General features: G+C 46.6%; 1 protein-coding gene across 1 annotated transcript in view; it reads right to left on the bottom strand.

Annotated features, from left to right (window-relative positions):
* The window catches only part of LOC146868095 (chymotrypsin-like elastase family member 3B), a 44479-nt gene extending 43752 nt beyond the window's left edge, over window positions 1-727 (bottom strand). Inside the window, exon 1 of the mRNA XM_085608907.1 lies at window positions 649-727. Within this exon, the coding sequence (XP_085465033.1) occupies window positions 649-727 (79 nt within the window). The remainder of the gene's footprint in view (window positions 1-648) is intronic.
* Window positions 728-17185: the final 16458 nt, after the last annotated feature.

Here is a 17185-nt window from a genome sequence, read left to right as displayed (position 1 = left end):
ATAACAACGCGCATTCCCACAATTCCTTTAAGCACACTGCACTGCAGGGTGCTTAAAGAAATTGTGGAAATTCTTGCAGTGCAGTGTGCAGATTAGCAGACATTCCTGTAGGAAATGCTAGTGATCTATTCTAGATCCACAGCTTTGCTCTAAAAGTAATATGGCGGGTATGTGACATTTCCACTCCAATTGTGCCTATGCACTTCCCACAGCAGGGCGATGCCAGTCAGTCCACGCAGTCATCTTAATTACAGTGTACCACCTTTAGCTCCCTTTGCATGGCTAATTGGCTTCCATTTACACCAGGTGTGTCTAGCGTCCATCCAATAAGCCTCGAGCCACACCGGATTTTTCCGATAACCAGACTTTGTAAATTATTCCTTATTTAGATTCATGCAGATCTCCTAAAGATCTGGCCTGGATCCAGCCCTTGAAGACCATTGCTGTACAACAATTATTTACAGGCGATGTATTCTTAAATGGGATAGCTGAGATAAAATGGCTGCCTCTACCATTGTGAAACATTGACGCAAGCATCCATAAGGCAGTGCTGTGGACTGGTTAGGAAGAGCAGCCATGTTGAGAACTTGAACTGTGGTCACTAGAGGAAGAGAGGGCACTCTGAGAGGGTGCCAGTTTATAGCTTACCGCCTGCGGCCAGCAGAACTGTGACCAGAAGTTTCAGCATCTCTGCAGAAGGGTTCAACGTGGACGAGGCGCCTGCCATGTGGCATCTTATATACCCCCCTTATCTAGCAGCCCTGAGAATGTAACCTCGCTTCACAGGTGTGAGCTCACGCAGGTGTTTCACTGTGCATTGACCAAGGACAGTCACTCTTGGCTGTGGCGCAGTTTATTCTCAGACTCCTCTGTCCTTGTAAGGCCCAAAATGGTCTCATTACCCAACAAAACAGATTTCTAAAAGGTACACGACAGGTAGAACGCCATGTGCAGAGACAAGTATGTGACCATAGCTAATCTTGAGCTGGCATAAACAGCACAGCATAAACTACCCGGAAAATGATCAACAAAATATACAGATTAATTAAATACGACACATTTCTGACTGGAGCTGCTCTTTAAATGTGATTTAAACACTTGGGGCATCTATAATATTCCAGCAGATGAGAGCTAGATTACGCTGGGAGGTTCTGTAACATCTCACACCTTTAAAACCAAACGTATTTCAATTAAAATAGATTTAAAAAACTGTAAATCTGGTTGCCGAATAAATTGGAGCCAAAATATACGACAATGATACCGTGCAAATAGTTTACAAGAAAATGCCACCCTACAGTGTCATCCAGTTATCATCTGTCCACCATCAAAGACGTTCTTTTAAATAGATTTCACTCGGGAGATGGATCGTGTCACTGATGGCATACTGTTGGAAGGATTGCTTGCATGTTGCAAATAACCAATGTAGAGTGTGGTGATAAGCAGTGCTTGAGATGGAAAGATAGAAGGGCCGGTACTCTGTACCAGAATACCTGCTCATTTCTGAGAAGTGACGGTACTCCTCAATTCAAAGTATTATGTTTCTGCTGAGAAGTGCAGGTACTCTCCCTCTCAAAATAAAAAAGTGCTGGTACTCAGGCAGGCAAAAGGGCAGGGGGCATAGGTTGGAGGTCCTTCCATCGTGCCACAGATAAGTAAATGTATGCCTGTGTGTGTACATATATATATATATATATAGATATGGTAGACTTTTAAACCTATGGGCACACACATATATACATATGCGTGTGTGTATATATATTTATATATATTTTTATAAAACACACCGGGCCAGGCCAGATATAGAAGTATGACTAAAGGCTTTAGTCCTACTTTGATACTTTTATTTGTGGTGTGTCCTGGTTTTTGGTTCTCAAAATATGGTCACTCTACCCAAAGAAGCTCAACAGGCATCTAGTCCTGCAAAAAAAAAAAACAGTCTTACTGCTGCATGCCAGGCAGCAGAGAAGAAGGCACAGCCACAGAGGAGAAATGCCCTTGCAAAGCCCTTAGCGTGCTTGGTTCTAAAATTACACCATGGCATGACAGCCCAACAGACAGCAGAAACTTACCTGATGGTCATGAACACAATCAGTATCCAGGAGAACATCAAATCGAGCTCTACCATTTGCAAGGCCATAACCCCAGTGCTAAAGATCGTGATTGACCTCCATTTCTATGTCACACGATAATTCAGCTTCAAAATTCTGTGGGTAGTCATAAGTAACATACCGCCATCTTTTAAAAAGGCCTGCAAATTAGACAATTGCTGTCCCTTTGATGAATAAGCCTTAAATACAGTCAAAGTAAGGTATTCGCGTATCCTGAGTTGTGGTTGGGTCATTGATTACACACTCACACCACTGGTTCTCTTACAGTCCAGGAAACTTTGAACTATTACTTACTCTGTGCTTAATTTGAGCCTGTGGTTGCAGTTTGGGTCCACTGGGGAGAGGGGGTCGGAAGGAGGGGTGAGTGAGTGAGTGAGTGAGTGAGTGAGTGAGTGAGTGAGAGAGAGAGAGAGAGAGAGAGAGTGTGTGTGTGTGGGTGTGGATGTGTGTGTGCGTGTGTGTGTGTATAATTCACTGAAAAAGCCAAATGTTAAAGGGAAATTATATAGTTAGGCGAAAAAGTCAGGTAAAACATCCCATTTCAAACAAATAAAACCACTGAAATTCATCAACTATAGTTTTCTCAAGTCACTATAACTGATGCTCTAAAGTAACTATAGCTTTAGCCCATATTTCATCACTCATGACATGTTCTATTAAAGCATCAATAAAATCACTGTAACATATGAAATGACATAGATGAGCATGACAAGGCGCTAGTTATAGTAACCTTAGAGCACAATTTATAGTTACATGAGATAATTATAACTTTTGAATATCAGTGGTTTTGTTTGTTTAAAGTGGTATGCTTTAACTGACATTTTCATCTAACCATAATGTCCCTTCAATCTTAGTTTTTCTTTTTAGAATTTCTATTTTTTTAATCGCAAAGTTACATATTCTTACCATACGTAACAATAACATTACTTTAACCTTTGTTTTTTCAGTAAATTTCAAGGTTTTTTAAACGTTAAGTAATATTTTATTACCATACGTAATGCTAAGCCCATGCCATGCATATTCTTCGCCATGCACAGAGTGGGGTTGGCTGCAGGCTAGTCCCTGCATCCAAAGCCTCCGCTGGCAGGCAAGCCCTTGCCATGAATGGCTTACAGTTGTGCATGGCATGGGGTTGGCCACAAGGCCTAGTCTGCTGAAAGGCCCTGTGCCCAACTCCCTGATGGCGGACAAACTATATGTTACAATGCAAAGGGTGTCATTTCAGTAAGGCTGACCTACTGACTTTGTGAAAGGGTCAGAACACCAAAATTGACCTAATGGCTATAGAAGAGGTCTACCTATTAATATACATAAAGCAAACCTTCGATCTTTATCAAAAAGTCATTAGTGATTATAATTGAAGGTACATTAAATAAATTCACAGGTTCCAAAGTTTATAAAAGTGATTGTGTTTTAAAAAATAAATAAAACCTTATTTAAAAAAAAACATCAACATGTCTGAGTATTTATTTTACCATTTTTCAGGCCACTAAGTGCTCCCATAGAAACAACCACAAGAAGACCTTGCACACCAGCTGATGAGCATACAGTTCCAGCTTGGAGTGCTTTAAAATAAATATGATAAACTCTCATCAAGTCATGTATTTAATGATCCAGGGACTTACTGTGTATATTTTTTTATTGTTGCTGGGGGCCACCACCAAGCTCCAAATAATATTATTAAAAAGCCCTTGCAAGGCATAATGTGCACTCCTAGGAAGGAGCAGAGAATGTTAAATGAGTGTCAAAAGCCACTCATTTATTCTTCTTTTTTTTTTTACATTTTAAACTTTTGTGGTTGCCTCGGTTCCCACCCAGGGCACCAACACCTTTTTTCATTGTTGGAGGCTGTGGGGGAGCCATAGGGCCCTGCCGCCCCTGTCAACTACCCTTGCAGGAGCCAGTCGTTCCACTTATTAGTGGGTGCCCTGGTGCCCACCCCTGGGCACCCACAGTCCAAACTTAGTTAGGGGCCACCGGGGGAGTCCCAGGGCCCCCAGGGTCAACCCAGCTACCCAGCCAGCACCCATTCTGGTGCTGGTGGAAACTGACAGCATTCTCCTTTGCTCCCACCCAAGCAAAAACAGCTGTTTTTGCTGCTCCTGCCTAGGCAGGAGCATAAATGTGTGTTCTGCCAGATAGGGTGTGGGCAGAGTAGGCCCGCACTCTTCTGGGCATAAAATAGCAGTCCCAAGGGGATGTGGTCTCCTACTTAGATTTGGCTCCGGGGATGGGGTCCCCAGGCCTGATCTGTGGCACGGTGAGTGGGGCTGCATGCCCCAGATCCTAATTTGTTAATGGACCCACTCCCCGTCATAAGACTGTGCCAGGTCCTATGGAATGTGGCCACCGGTGCTGAAATCAGCTCAGGGAGTGGACCCTCACTCTCCTTTAAACAATGTGCCAGCCCTGGAGCCATAATCAGCTCGGGGGGGGGTGGGGGGGTACCCACACATGGCCACCTCACCATCTTTAAATCAAATATATATATATATATATATATATATATATATATATATATATATATATATATATATATATATATATATATATATATATATATATATATATATATATATATATTTACCCTTGGGCCCTACTCTCATAAGAGCCCCGTAAACCCAACTATCCGGATTTACAACATTTTTAATCCTTAATTTCTCAAAAACTACTGAACACATTTACATCAAATCTCAAAAAGCACGCTTTCTGGACCAAGATCTGGCTTTCTGCCAAATTTTGCGTAGTTCCGTTAAGCCATTTTGGCTCCAGTCCTTTATAAAAATCCCTATGGAAATTGCATGGGGAAATTGTGTTTTAAGATCTCTCCTTTATATTGGGCCCTGCTTGATGGATCACCCCAAAACATTCTGGAAGTAGCTGGGGTATCAAGAGCACTTGTTTGTAAAGTTTCATGAAGATTTGACAAACAGTTCCAAAGTTATTAGCAAAGTAAAAAAACATTTTGGATGAAAACGTAGGCCTCACTAAAACTACCTTACTGCCACTGGGTAGAATCTATATATGGACGGTGCACCATGCTGCACTCACTTGCCTGTCCAGACATATTTTCACCTGTTGTGCGATAAATCAGTCTCTCATGAGGGCGAAAGAGAGCAGACGAGCAACATGGGGGCATTTCTCTGCGGCTCCGGCAGTCCGGGGACATTAGCCTCCATCATCCAGCTTATTTTCGCCTCATAAGAGGATGGAAAACATTTTAAATGTACACTAATGGAACCCTTTTGAGCGGCCTTTAGCCATTTGTTTATTGCAGGATAGTACTGCTAATGCTCTGAGGAGGACTGCACATGGGGCTGGCGGCTAGGGCGCGCTGTCTGGGAGGTTCAGCGCCCCAGGCCTCTTTCCTTCATCTCGCCTGGAACTGCCAGAGGGTGGCGGGTCACTGGCTAGAGGTACATTCAGTCCTGCAGCAGATAGCAGGCCACTCCCCTCCGCAGACCCCACTTGCCAGCAAACTAGGGTATGTAAGAGATGGTACCCCTGGGGTTCCTAGGCCTCATGGCTATGCCCCTGCTTTTGGCCAAATGCCGATGCTATCCATTGGGGCAGGCGGGCCACGCCCAAGGCTGCATCCTGACTGCAGGTTGCAATCTATTGCCAGGAACAGTTTGCCACTTACTGGAAACTGATGCCACTGTCATCCTGCCCATAAGATATCTGAGAGCCACTGCTGTCCTACTTTAGACTTGGTGATACTCCCCCCAGCCAGCGGAGCGAGCGGATTCGCTCATAGGCACCCTCCTCCCGAACGGCACCTCAGCTGACCTCACTATTGAACGTCTGCCGAGATGAAGCCCGAAGATGCGGGAAGCACTGCGGGCTTCCGTTCAGCTCCCCTGCTGCTCCTGAGCAGTGGGGCGGCCTGTCCCCACCCCTCCTGGATCACACTTGAGTTCCTGTTGTCTGTGTCATTGACATGCTGATTGAGTGATGATGCCAAAGTATCTCTCTGCCTACTTGAAACTTTTGATACTACAGTGTATTTGTCGCTGTGCCCTGCCTCTCCCTCCTGCCCTCTCCCACGCCCTTCCCTCCTCCCTCCCTGAATGTTAGAAGCAGCCGCCTCAAAGTTGCTCTGCATATGATTTGCCACGAAAAGCAGTTCGAAAAAGAAAACATTCTGAGAAGGTGACTGAGAAGTGAGGTGAGACTGTCACTTGAAAACCATATTTGAGATCACATTTCCAGGTAGCACGCTTTGGAACTGGTTACCTCCAACATTAGCTCTTTGCACACAACATGGGCAAACCTAGTGGCTTCAAAAGGGGAGGAACCAAGAGCTTTTTAATGAGGTCCTGCACCGTGCTCCAAGGAATCGGGAACAAAACCAGGAGTGCAGTTCCTCTAGGAGAAAGGGTGTTAAGAAAAAAGGGGGGAGAGCGATTAGTCTCTATAGAATGCCCTCACACACCTAGCAAGGTGTCATGCTTGATCATAGGGCTGTGCTCCTCGTCGGGCCGGCGCTGCAATGCCCGACGGGCTCCCGCGAAGGGGCTCTTTTTCGGAGATCTTTTTAGAGACAGCCGTATTGGTGCGTGGGGGTAGGTGCAACAAGTGTAGTGAGTGATGGTGTAGTGAGTTAAAATAGGTATGGTATTGCCAAACAATGAACCATTTTATTCTGATGGTATACCAGCCTAGGTAAAAACAGGTGACCCCAAGGGATTATAATGCTCCCTAGGGAAATCAAAAGGTCGACATGTTTCTTGCTCTATGCCCTTACGGGTCGGTGGCAATTCATCAGGACCAAGTGAGAAAGTGCTCCAAAAAATATATGATAAACTCTACTACATAATAGGTGACTCAAAAATTATAAGTACATCACCAAGCAAATCCATTGGGTCCCTAAGAGGAGTGGACCCGCTGTTGCGATACCTAGAAGAAAAAGAGAAAAGAAGGACAACACAGACACATAAAACTTTACAGCATTTGAGAATTAGGTGCTGATGGGCTCCTGTAGGGAACCGTGCGTCTATTGTAATAGCCAAATCAATGTGTGCTCACACAGAAGATCTCAGAAGAGGATCGTGCCTTGTCGTATAAGGGTTACCAAAATACGTGATACTGTGCAAACACCATATATGCCAATTGCTATAATGTGCTTCACGAAGTGCTCAATGGCAAGAATGGATCTCAGAAGAGGATCGTGCCTTGTCGTATCAGGGTTACCAAAATACGTGATACTGTGCACACACCATATATGCCAATCGCTATAATGTGCTTCACGAAGTGCTCAATGGCAAGGGGTCGTGATGTGTGACCGAGCGGGAATATCCTTAAATTGCACTGTCGTCCCCAGCCCTCTGAAGACGTTTATAAACATAATATGCAATCGGGGAGGTGTTGGGAGGCTAAAGTGGCGGTTGGTGAAGACGCTGATCCCACGGATGCTAGTGCTAATGGCTACGTCAATCCCAACGATACTCGTACTGATAGTTGCGGGGCCCGTGAGGGTGAGACTCACCCCCTGGGGGACAGTGATTGCTGTACGGGTTCGCCTGGAGGCCGTAGAGCGCTCGCCCTAAAAGAGTTAAGGGAGGGGTTAAGTACCTTGAAGGTTGTCGTACACAAATAACACCCTGGAACCGCTAAGTACTTACAGAGTTGGGGCGCAAGCACGACCGGGATCCTATTGAGGCTCAGGCTTCCGTAACACGCCGCCAGGGATGTGTCCTAGATAAAGGAAGTGATCGGACGCACCGGGGCAAACGACTAGACCGCAAACTTGGGCGGCCATATTGGAGATGACAACAAACTTTATTGTGCGAACAGTACAGGGAAGGACGAGTGTCCCATTAAAGTTCAGCTTAAGGCATGCACAACACAGATCTTGTTAGGAACGCGCTGGAAGGTAACTCAGCGGAAAGTATACTGCAATGGCGGGATTCATTCGAAATATATACATGACTGATGCAGTAATATGGAACAGCCTCAGAGTCTTAAAAAGGGGGGTATAGAAAGGTGATTATGAGTGGGTTTTTATTCTAAGGGGTGGACAAGAATACAAGTATGTAATTATTATTTTTAGTGGTTCACCTGTATATCCACTAGTAAAACCACTTAATTGGCACCATCAGGACATATATGTGTGTAAGATGAATTATGTATTGTAAAGGTCAGCACTTCAAGCCAATGAGTTTTTGCCTAATGCTCCCAAAAACTTTTGTTTGTGACTATTGGTGTTGTTTACGGTGACAAAGGGTAATCACCTTAATGTAGGCTGTAGAGATCAAGTTATTAGCTAATACCGGCCGTCTCATATATGAGGTGGATCATGTATTGTTAAGGGTGGCCCATGGTATATCATCGTTGAGGCCGCCAGTATGGCTAGAAATTCTGAAAATCCACTGCTGTTCCTTTCGGAAGAGGGCCTCCTTACTGATCATTGGGAAAGCCTGTAGAATTGTCCATGTAAGATCATTGGCAGTATGGTTTTTCTCCAAAAAGTGGGTGCACATTTTGGTGTTAATCTTTTTGCACCTAATGTTGCTTCGGTGCTCGGAAATCCTGATCTTCACTGGACGTGTCGTCATGCCGATGTACATAAGGTCACATGGGCACTGAATTAAATAAATACAATTGCGGGTGTTGCAATTGGTGTGGGATTTTTGTTGCCAATTTAGAGTTTCTGAAAAGGTGATAGATTTACTTGTTTTTGTTAGGGTACACGCTGTACATTGTCCGCATGGGTGATGGCCTGTCACAGGTGGAAGGCCCCACAGTCGTTGGTTGGACGGAGGGGCTAGTTTGGGTCTGGTGCTGATAAGCATACTTTTCAAATTGTCGGTCCTTTTGAACGCAAAACGGGGCTTGGGGACTTCCCAGCCTCCTACCGATAACAGATTCCAATGTTTTTTGATTATTTTTTGGAAGGTGTTTGATTCAGGGGTAAAAGTGCTTACACACGTAATTAGATCAGTTTTGATTTTTTCTGTAGAGGCAAGCAAGACATCTCTGTTGGTATTGCGTGCTCTTTTGTAGGCCGTTTGCGTGATTGTCCCCGGATATTCTCTTCGAGCCAGATGGCCTGTGAGGTCATGTGCTTGTGATTTGAAGTCCTCCAGTGTACTGCAATTGCGTCGGAGTCTGAGATATTGTCCATATGGCAGGTTGTTGCGTAAAGCCTTAGGATGGAAACTACTAAAGAGTAGTGGGCTATGGCTGTCAGTAGGTTTTTTGTAGGTTTTGGTGTTCAACCCAAAAGGGGTTTTAAGAATGAGCAAATCCAGGAAAGGCAGCTCATAAACTGAGGAGTCGGCTGTGAACCGAAGATAGGGGTTCAGGCTGTTAACCCAAGCTACAAAAAGGGGGATAGAATTCAGATCCCCTTTCCAGAAAATGAGAATGTCATCTATATACCGCCGCCAAAGGGTGACGTTCTCCTTATAGATATTAGTCTCAGATAGGATGTGATTGGCTTCAAAGTGTGCCATGTAGAGGCATGCCAGGCTGGGAGCAAATGTGCTCCCCATCGAAGTGCCCTGGACTTGATGGTACATGCGGTCTTCAAATTGGAAGTAGTTTTTTGTTAGGGCAATCTCTGCACACTCCATGATGAAAGAGATTGGTGTGGGCGAGTCCCATATTTGTGCTCGAAGTACTTCTTCCACAACATCCAGGGTGGCCCTCTGAGGAATGTTAGTGTAGAGGGCCTCTACATCCAAGGTAATAAGTGCATCCACACTACTGCCAGTCTCATTGACTTGTTTGATGATATTGAGGACATCCCTTGTGTCGAGTAGGAAAGTTGGAGTCTTTTGTACCAGGGGGCGTAGAAAGTGGTCACAGAACTGCGAAAGGGGTTCCAGAGCCGAATTGATACCTGACACAATGGGTCTCCCAGGTGGGGGTAGAACACCTTTGTGAATTTTTGGTAATGTGTAGAAGTACGGTATACGGGGATCATTATTCATTAAGAATTCTGACTCGTTTTTTGATATCCAGCCTTGTGTTAAAGCACTGGTCACTAGTGTTCTTATTGTAATGATCAGTTTTTTGGTTGGATCCTCTTTGATTTGCACGTAATACCGTGTATCACTCAGTTGTCTTAGGCATTCCGTTCTGTAGTCCGGGGTGGACATGATCACTATTGCTCCCCCCTTATCTGCCTCTTTGATGGTAATCGTCGTGTCTTTGCTGAGATCGGTTATCGCCAAGTTTTCCAGGCGAGAAGTGTTATGGAAGGTTTTTTTCTCTGTCATGGTACTAATGTCCTTGATGACTGCTTTTTCGAAAGCCAGAATTTCCGGTGGCACCATTGCAGACGAGGGCGTGAAGGTGGATGGTTTTCGCAGGCCTGAGTCTGATTGGGAAGAGGAATTTTGGCCTGTGAAGAAATTTCTCAGACGAATTTTCCGAAAAAGATCGTGTACTTCGCAGTGAGTCCTGAATTCATCGTGTCGTGGTGTGGGCACGAATCCCAGCCCCTTGGTAAGGACCTTAACTTCTGGCTGGTTTAACTGCCGATCTGATAAGTTCACTATCAACTTTTCTTCCCTCTGTGACTCCTGAGTTCCATCGGGCCCTGGTCTGTTTGGTCTTGCCAGTGGACCTGTTTTTGCTGATTGTATCCGCCTCTTCTTCTTCCTCTGCCCCTGCCCCAGCCTCTGCCTAAAAAAGGTTGTGGTATATAGGGGTTGAAAGGTAAAGGTCCCTGTTGGAAGCCAGGTGGTTGCCACATGTGTGGATCTGGAAAAGGGGGCATCGTGTAGGTGTACTGTGGGTTAGGCGGGCCGTGCTGTTGGTAATGTTGTTGACCTCTCCAACTGTCGGTGCTGGAATTGCTACTATTGGAGGTAGTTCTCCGGCGGGAACTGGAACTGTCATCTGACGAGTAATCACTTTGTGCTTGTTGGAAATCGTCTTTTAAATAAGGGTAGATTTTTTCTTTATTGAAGCGCCCAATATCTTTCTGAAGTTTGCTGATTTTTTGTCGCATTAGATAATCCTTATTTTCTGCGATTTCACTGTTGATTTCTGATAGCTTGGCTTTAAAGGCCGCGATGGTTATAGTCGCTTTCAGTGCTCCTTCGGCAATGGTGATCTGAATGATTAAGTCGTCAGCCAGGCGTTTAGCTGTCTTGATAATCAGTATCAACCAGTCCCTAGTGCACTTCCAGGCAACTAGGGACTATTCCTCCTTGAATTGCTTATCCTCAAGAAAAATTCTTGGCATATTAGAGACAATAAGCCCATTGGGGGCTATATTGGCACGAAGATATTCAGTCATAATTGCCCCGTGCATAATGATCTTCATCAATTGGCGTTTCATGTTGGTGATGCTGCTCCAGTCGCTGCCCAGGCTAGTGGTAGCCATAGCTCCGTCTGCATCTAGTAAGGATGGTGTTCTTAGGATTTCTGACACCAGGTCGTCGTCAAAGGATAATCCCTGGTGTTGTTCCATGGTCGTGGGTGTCCAAGGGGGAGAAAAAAGGAAGGGAAAAAGGAGCGGTAAGTATCCGCTAGCCAACACGGGCTAAGGTTCCACGGCTGAGCCGCCGTACGTAAATGCTTCAAAAGGGGAGGAACCAAGAGCTTTTTAATGAGGTCCTGCACCGTGCTCCAAGGAATCGGGAACAAAACCAGGAGTGCAGTTCCTCTAGGAGAAAGGGTGTTAAGAAAAAAGGGGGGAGAGCGATTAGTCTCTATAGAATGCCCTCACACACCTAGCAAGGTGTCATGCTTCATCATAGGGCTGTGCTCCTCGTCGGGCCGGCGCTGCAATGCCCGACGGGCTCCCGCGAAGGGGCTCTTTTTCGGAGATCTTTTTAGAGACAGCCGTATTGGTGCGTGGGGGTAGGTGCAACAAGTGTAGTGAGTGATGGTGTAGTGAGTTAAAATAGGTATGGTATTGCCAAACAATGAACCATTTTATTCTGATGGTATACCAGCCTAGGTAAAAACAGGTGACCCCAAGGGATTATAATGCTCCCTAGGGAAATCGAAAGGTCGACATGTTTCTTGCTCTATGCCCTTACGGGTCGGTGGCAATTCATCAGGACCAAGTGAGAAAGTGCTCCAAAAAATATATGATAAACTCTACTACATAATAGGTGACTCAAAAATTATAAGTACATCACCAAGCAAATCCATTGGGTCCCTAAAAGGAGTGGACCCGCTGTTGCGATACCTAGAAGAAAAAGAGAAAAGAAGGACAACACAGACACATAAAACTTTACAGCATTTGAGAATTAGGTGCTGATGGGCTCCTGTAGGGAACCGTGCGTCTATTGTAATAGCCAAATCAATGTGTGCTCACACAGAAGATCTCAGAAGAGGATCGTGCCTTGTCGTATAAGGGTTACCAAAATACGTGATACTGTGCAAACACCATATATGCCAATTGCTATAATGTGCTTCACGAAGTGCTCAATGGCAAGAATGGATCTCAGAAGAGGATCGTGCCTTGTCGTATCAGGGTTACCAAAATACGTGATACTGTGCACACACCATATATGCCAATCGCTATAATGTGCTTCACGAAGTGCTCAATGGCAAGAGGTCGCGATGTGTGACCGAGCGGGAATATCCTTAAATTGCACTGTCGTCCCCAGCCCTCTGAAGACGTTTATAAACATAATATGCAATCGGGGAGGTGTTGGGAGGCTAAAGTGGCGGTTGGTGAAGACGCTGATCCCACGGATGCTAGTGCTAATGGCTACGTCAATCCCAACGATACTCGTACTGATAGTTGCGCTCTATGGCCTCGAGGCGAACCCGTACAGCAATCACTGTCCCCCAGGGGGTGAGTCTCACCCTCACGGGCCCCGCAACTATCAGTACGAGTATCGTTGGGATTGACGTAGCCATTAGCACTAGCATCCGTGGGATCAGCGTCTTCACCAACCGCCACTTTAGCCTCCCAACACCTCCCCGATTGCATATTATGTTTATAAACGCCTTCAGAGGGCTGGGGACGACAGTGCAATTTAAGGATATTCCCGCTCGGTCACACATCGCGACCCCTTGCCATTGAGCACTTCGTGAAGCACATTATAGCGATTGGCATATATGGTGTGTGCACAGTATCACGTATTTTGGTAACCCTGATACGACAAGGCACGATCCTCTTCTGAGATCCATTCTTGCCATTGAGCACTTCGTGAAGCACATTATAGCAATTGGCATATATGGTGTTTGCACAGTATCACGTATTTTGGTAACCCTTATACGACAAGGCACGATCCTCTTCTGAGATCTTCTGTGTGAGCACACATTGATTTGGCTATTACAATAGACGCACGGTTCCCTACAGGAGCCCATCAGCACCTAATTCTCAAATGCTGTAAAGTTTTATGTGTCTGTGTTGTCCTTCTTTTCTCTTTTTCTTCTAGGTATCGCAACAGCGGGTCCACTCCTCTTAGGGACCCAATGGATTTGCTTGGTGATGTACTTATAATTTTTGAGTCACCTATTATGTAGTAGAGTTTATCATATATTTTTTGGAGCACTTTCTCACTTGGTCCTGATGAATTGCCACCGACCCGTAAGGGCATAGAGCAAGAAACATGTCGACCTTTTGATTTCCCTAGGGAGCATTATAATCCCTTGGGGTCACCTGTTTTTACCTAGGCTGGTATACCATCAGAATAAAATGGTTCATTGTTTGGCAATACCATACCTATTTTAACTCACTACACCATCACTCACTACACTTGTTGCACCTACCCCCACGCACCAATACGGCTGTCTCTAAAAAGATCTCCGAAAAAGAGCCCCTTCGCGGGAGCCCGTCGGGCATTGCAGCGCCGGCCCGACGAGGAGCACAGCCCTATGATGAAGCATGACACCTTGCTAGGTGTGTGAGGGCATTCTATAGAGACTAATCGCTCTCCCCCCTTTTTTCTTAACACCCTTTCTCCTAGAGGAACTGCACTCCTGGTTTTGTTCCCAAACCTAGTGGCTGCCAGGTGAAGCTGCACTTTGATTCCTGTCGGACGGTGTGAGCACCTTACAAGAAGTGGAACAACGCCTCACCATAGTTGAAGACACTGGGGCATATTCACAAGGACTTATCTCCGATTCATCTCCACCTTAACGCAACAAAAGTGTGGATAGATTTAACACCCCATTCACAAGCAGGTGAAAACTGCAGACATCGCCAGTATTCCCGCGATAACTGCCCAAAAATCCAACACCACTGCGGACACCACGAACTAACTCTCTTGAGATGCAGAGTAGGCGTTCCAGTGGAAAAACACACGGAAAAAAACACCACCACTTTCACAACGAACTGACAGAACTGCGAACCAAAAACAGGCGATAAGCCGCGGTGGCTGCAGGTATTTAACACCTGCCTCAAGCAGGTGTAAAGACAGACGCCTACCTGCAGTAGACAACGGAGCCACGCACACAGCCATACCCGAAGAACAAACGACGCTATGGAGCTACTCATCATGCAGCTCAGGGCCCCAACAGGACCACAACACCCACCGCCACCACCCCCAGGACCGCCACCCCCCCCAGACCCACACCCACACCCCCCCGGACCACCACAGAGGCAGCGTAGAGTAAGACAGCAGACCAGCAGACCTACCGAAACCGCACCACCCTCACAGACCTAACGCCCACGAAAGTCATTGCCCAATACAAGCTCAAAAGGACAACCATTCTCCGCATCATGACCCACATCGCCCACAGGCTGATGGTCCCAACACAGTGGTGAACCAACATCCCACCTCAGACAAAGCTGCTGGCTGTGCTGCACCTGTTGGCCTCTGGGACATTCCAACCAACAACTGCCAGAGTCGGAGTAGTCTCACAGCCAGCCCTATCAAAGTTCGTCACACCTGTCCTGGATGCCATCCTCAGCTTCATACCTCAGTACCTTCACTTCCCCAACACTGCGCAGGAACAGCTGCAGACAAAGCAAGGCTTCTACGCCATAGCCAGATTCCCGGCCGTGTTGGGGGCAATTGACTGCACACTCATGTTCCACTTGTGCCTCCTGCGGATACTTCACACCACTACCGCAACAGAAAGCACACGCATTCCATCAATGTGCAGGCAATAGTGGACCATCGGGAACTCTTCACCAATGTTGTCACATACGACCCAGTCAGTGTGCACTATTCCTTCATCTTCCGACAGTCCATCATCAACCAGCGCTTCCAGGATGGCACATATGGAACGGGACTGCTCGTTGGTAAGTACCAAATCAACACACCACACATCCCACAGCAACCAATGCACAAGGCACATCTGTGGGGATGCACACGTGACCAAGCCACATTCGACATGTCAGACTGCACGACCACCTACCAGACACGACTACACCACTCCATGGTCATCCTGGGCTACCCCTGCACCCAATAGACATTTCATGGCACCACAGCCACACAACGGCTTGACGTGTGGAGATGCGAAATGCAGCCATGATGCATGTGAGGCACTGCTCTGCCCTCATGACCCTGCCCCATTCTCCCGCAGGGCAGCATCCCGTGGTGGTGGGCCAGTGTCGGCCGCTGTGCATCCGGGGCCACTGGCCCTGTGCGACTCGAGTCATCCCCCCCTTGTGGTTCTGACATTGCATGTCTGAGTGCCTGATGACTGTTGGAGTTGTTGCCACCACCAGCTACTCCCTGAGGGCTGGCTTACACTCACCCCACACACAGCCAGCACAGGCGTCACTGAATTGGTGGGCCTACCATCACATCCTGCCGAACCAAGTATTGACTCTTTTCTCCCTGCACTGTCACAGGTGATCAAGGATATGCACTCTGCCCTTGGATGATGACACCCCTCCGGGACCCGAACACACCCGCCCAGAGGCAGTACAATGCAGCCCACATACGCATGAGGAGTATCGTTGAATGTACATTTGGCGTGTTGAAGTCACGTTTCAGGTGCCTGGACTGCAGAGTTGGGAAGCTCCTGTACAGCCCGGACATAATATGCAAGATGATTGTTGCATGTTGTGTGTTGCACAACAGCTGTGTTTGCACCAGGGCCCCATGGATCCCAGTTCCAGAGGTACCGGACGATGATGATGGTGATGGGGCTGATTGGCCACATCCCACTGCAGCTGCGGCAGGAATGGCCCATAGGAACTACATCATTGACACCTACTTCTCATGAGCACATCACATTGTGTCCGTCCGTGGCAATCATGGGACAGTAGTAGATGTCCAATTGCACTGCATGTGTGAATAAAACATATTTGCAGGTTAAAGGTTGGAATTGTGCATTGTCATGTTACATATCCCTGGGGTTGCAGATGTGATTTGCCTGGTTGGGCACATTTGCCGATCCAGTTGTATCCTGTGTTCAGTTGTGGAGGGCTTGCTGTTTGTATCAGGATGTTGCCAATGTCGAGGTGCACTCCTGCTTATGTGCGTATGCTGCACGTGGGTGTGTCGCTCCTGTGTCTCTGATTTGTCTGCCACTGGTCTCTTTCATGCGGTGTGCCTGTCGGTTCTGTCCTTCCACGGTGCTTGGATGTTGTGGTGTGCATATTGTCCTCAGCAGTAGGCCAGGGTGCATCTGTGGTACTCCGCTGTAGCTGTATTTTGTTCAGTGGCATTTTCCGTATGCTGTTCTTGTGCTTGTTCCCGCATTGCACGTGAGTTTGCTGCCCTTGCGCTGCTTATCCCTGCTTTCCTCATCGTGGAAGGGCTCATCGCAGGTTTTCTGGTGTTGTGGTTTGTGTTTTTATCTCCATCGGGGTGGTTGTATCGTGGACATTGTCTGTGTTTTCGGCAGACTATCGCATGGTACCGCCGTGTTGTGAATTCCATGTTGACACTGAGTTATTTCCCTGCAATGGGCTGTGATATTGAAAGTTGCGTTACGCTACTCTTGCGGTAGTTATCACACGTTCTTGTGAATATACCCCACTGTGTTGTGGCGACAGGTTGCTCAACATGGAAAAGGTCCTGAAAGTCATTGAAGCAAAGAATGAATACCTTGAGGTGAGATCTCACCGAAACCACTTGCACATTTTAGGAGTATCAGAAACTACAAATACAGTCAAAATGAAGAGACTACTTATTGTGCTGTTTGGTGCAGACTCCTTCTCCAAACTGCTCATAGTGGAACGTGCGCACTGTGCCTTG

This window comes from Triturus cristatus, chromosome 1_2 (genome assembly GCF_964204655.1).
Source record: "Triturus cristatus chromosome 1_2, aTriCri1.1, whole genome shotgun sequence".
Classification (NCBI taxonomy): Eukaryota; Metazoa; Chordata; class Amphibia; order Caudata; family Salamandridae; genus Triturus; species Triturus cristatus.
The sequence above is the reverse complement of the archived record's forward strand: the minus strand, read 5'-3'. Positions and strand labels throughout refer to the sequence as shown.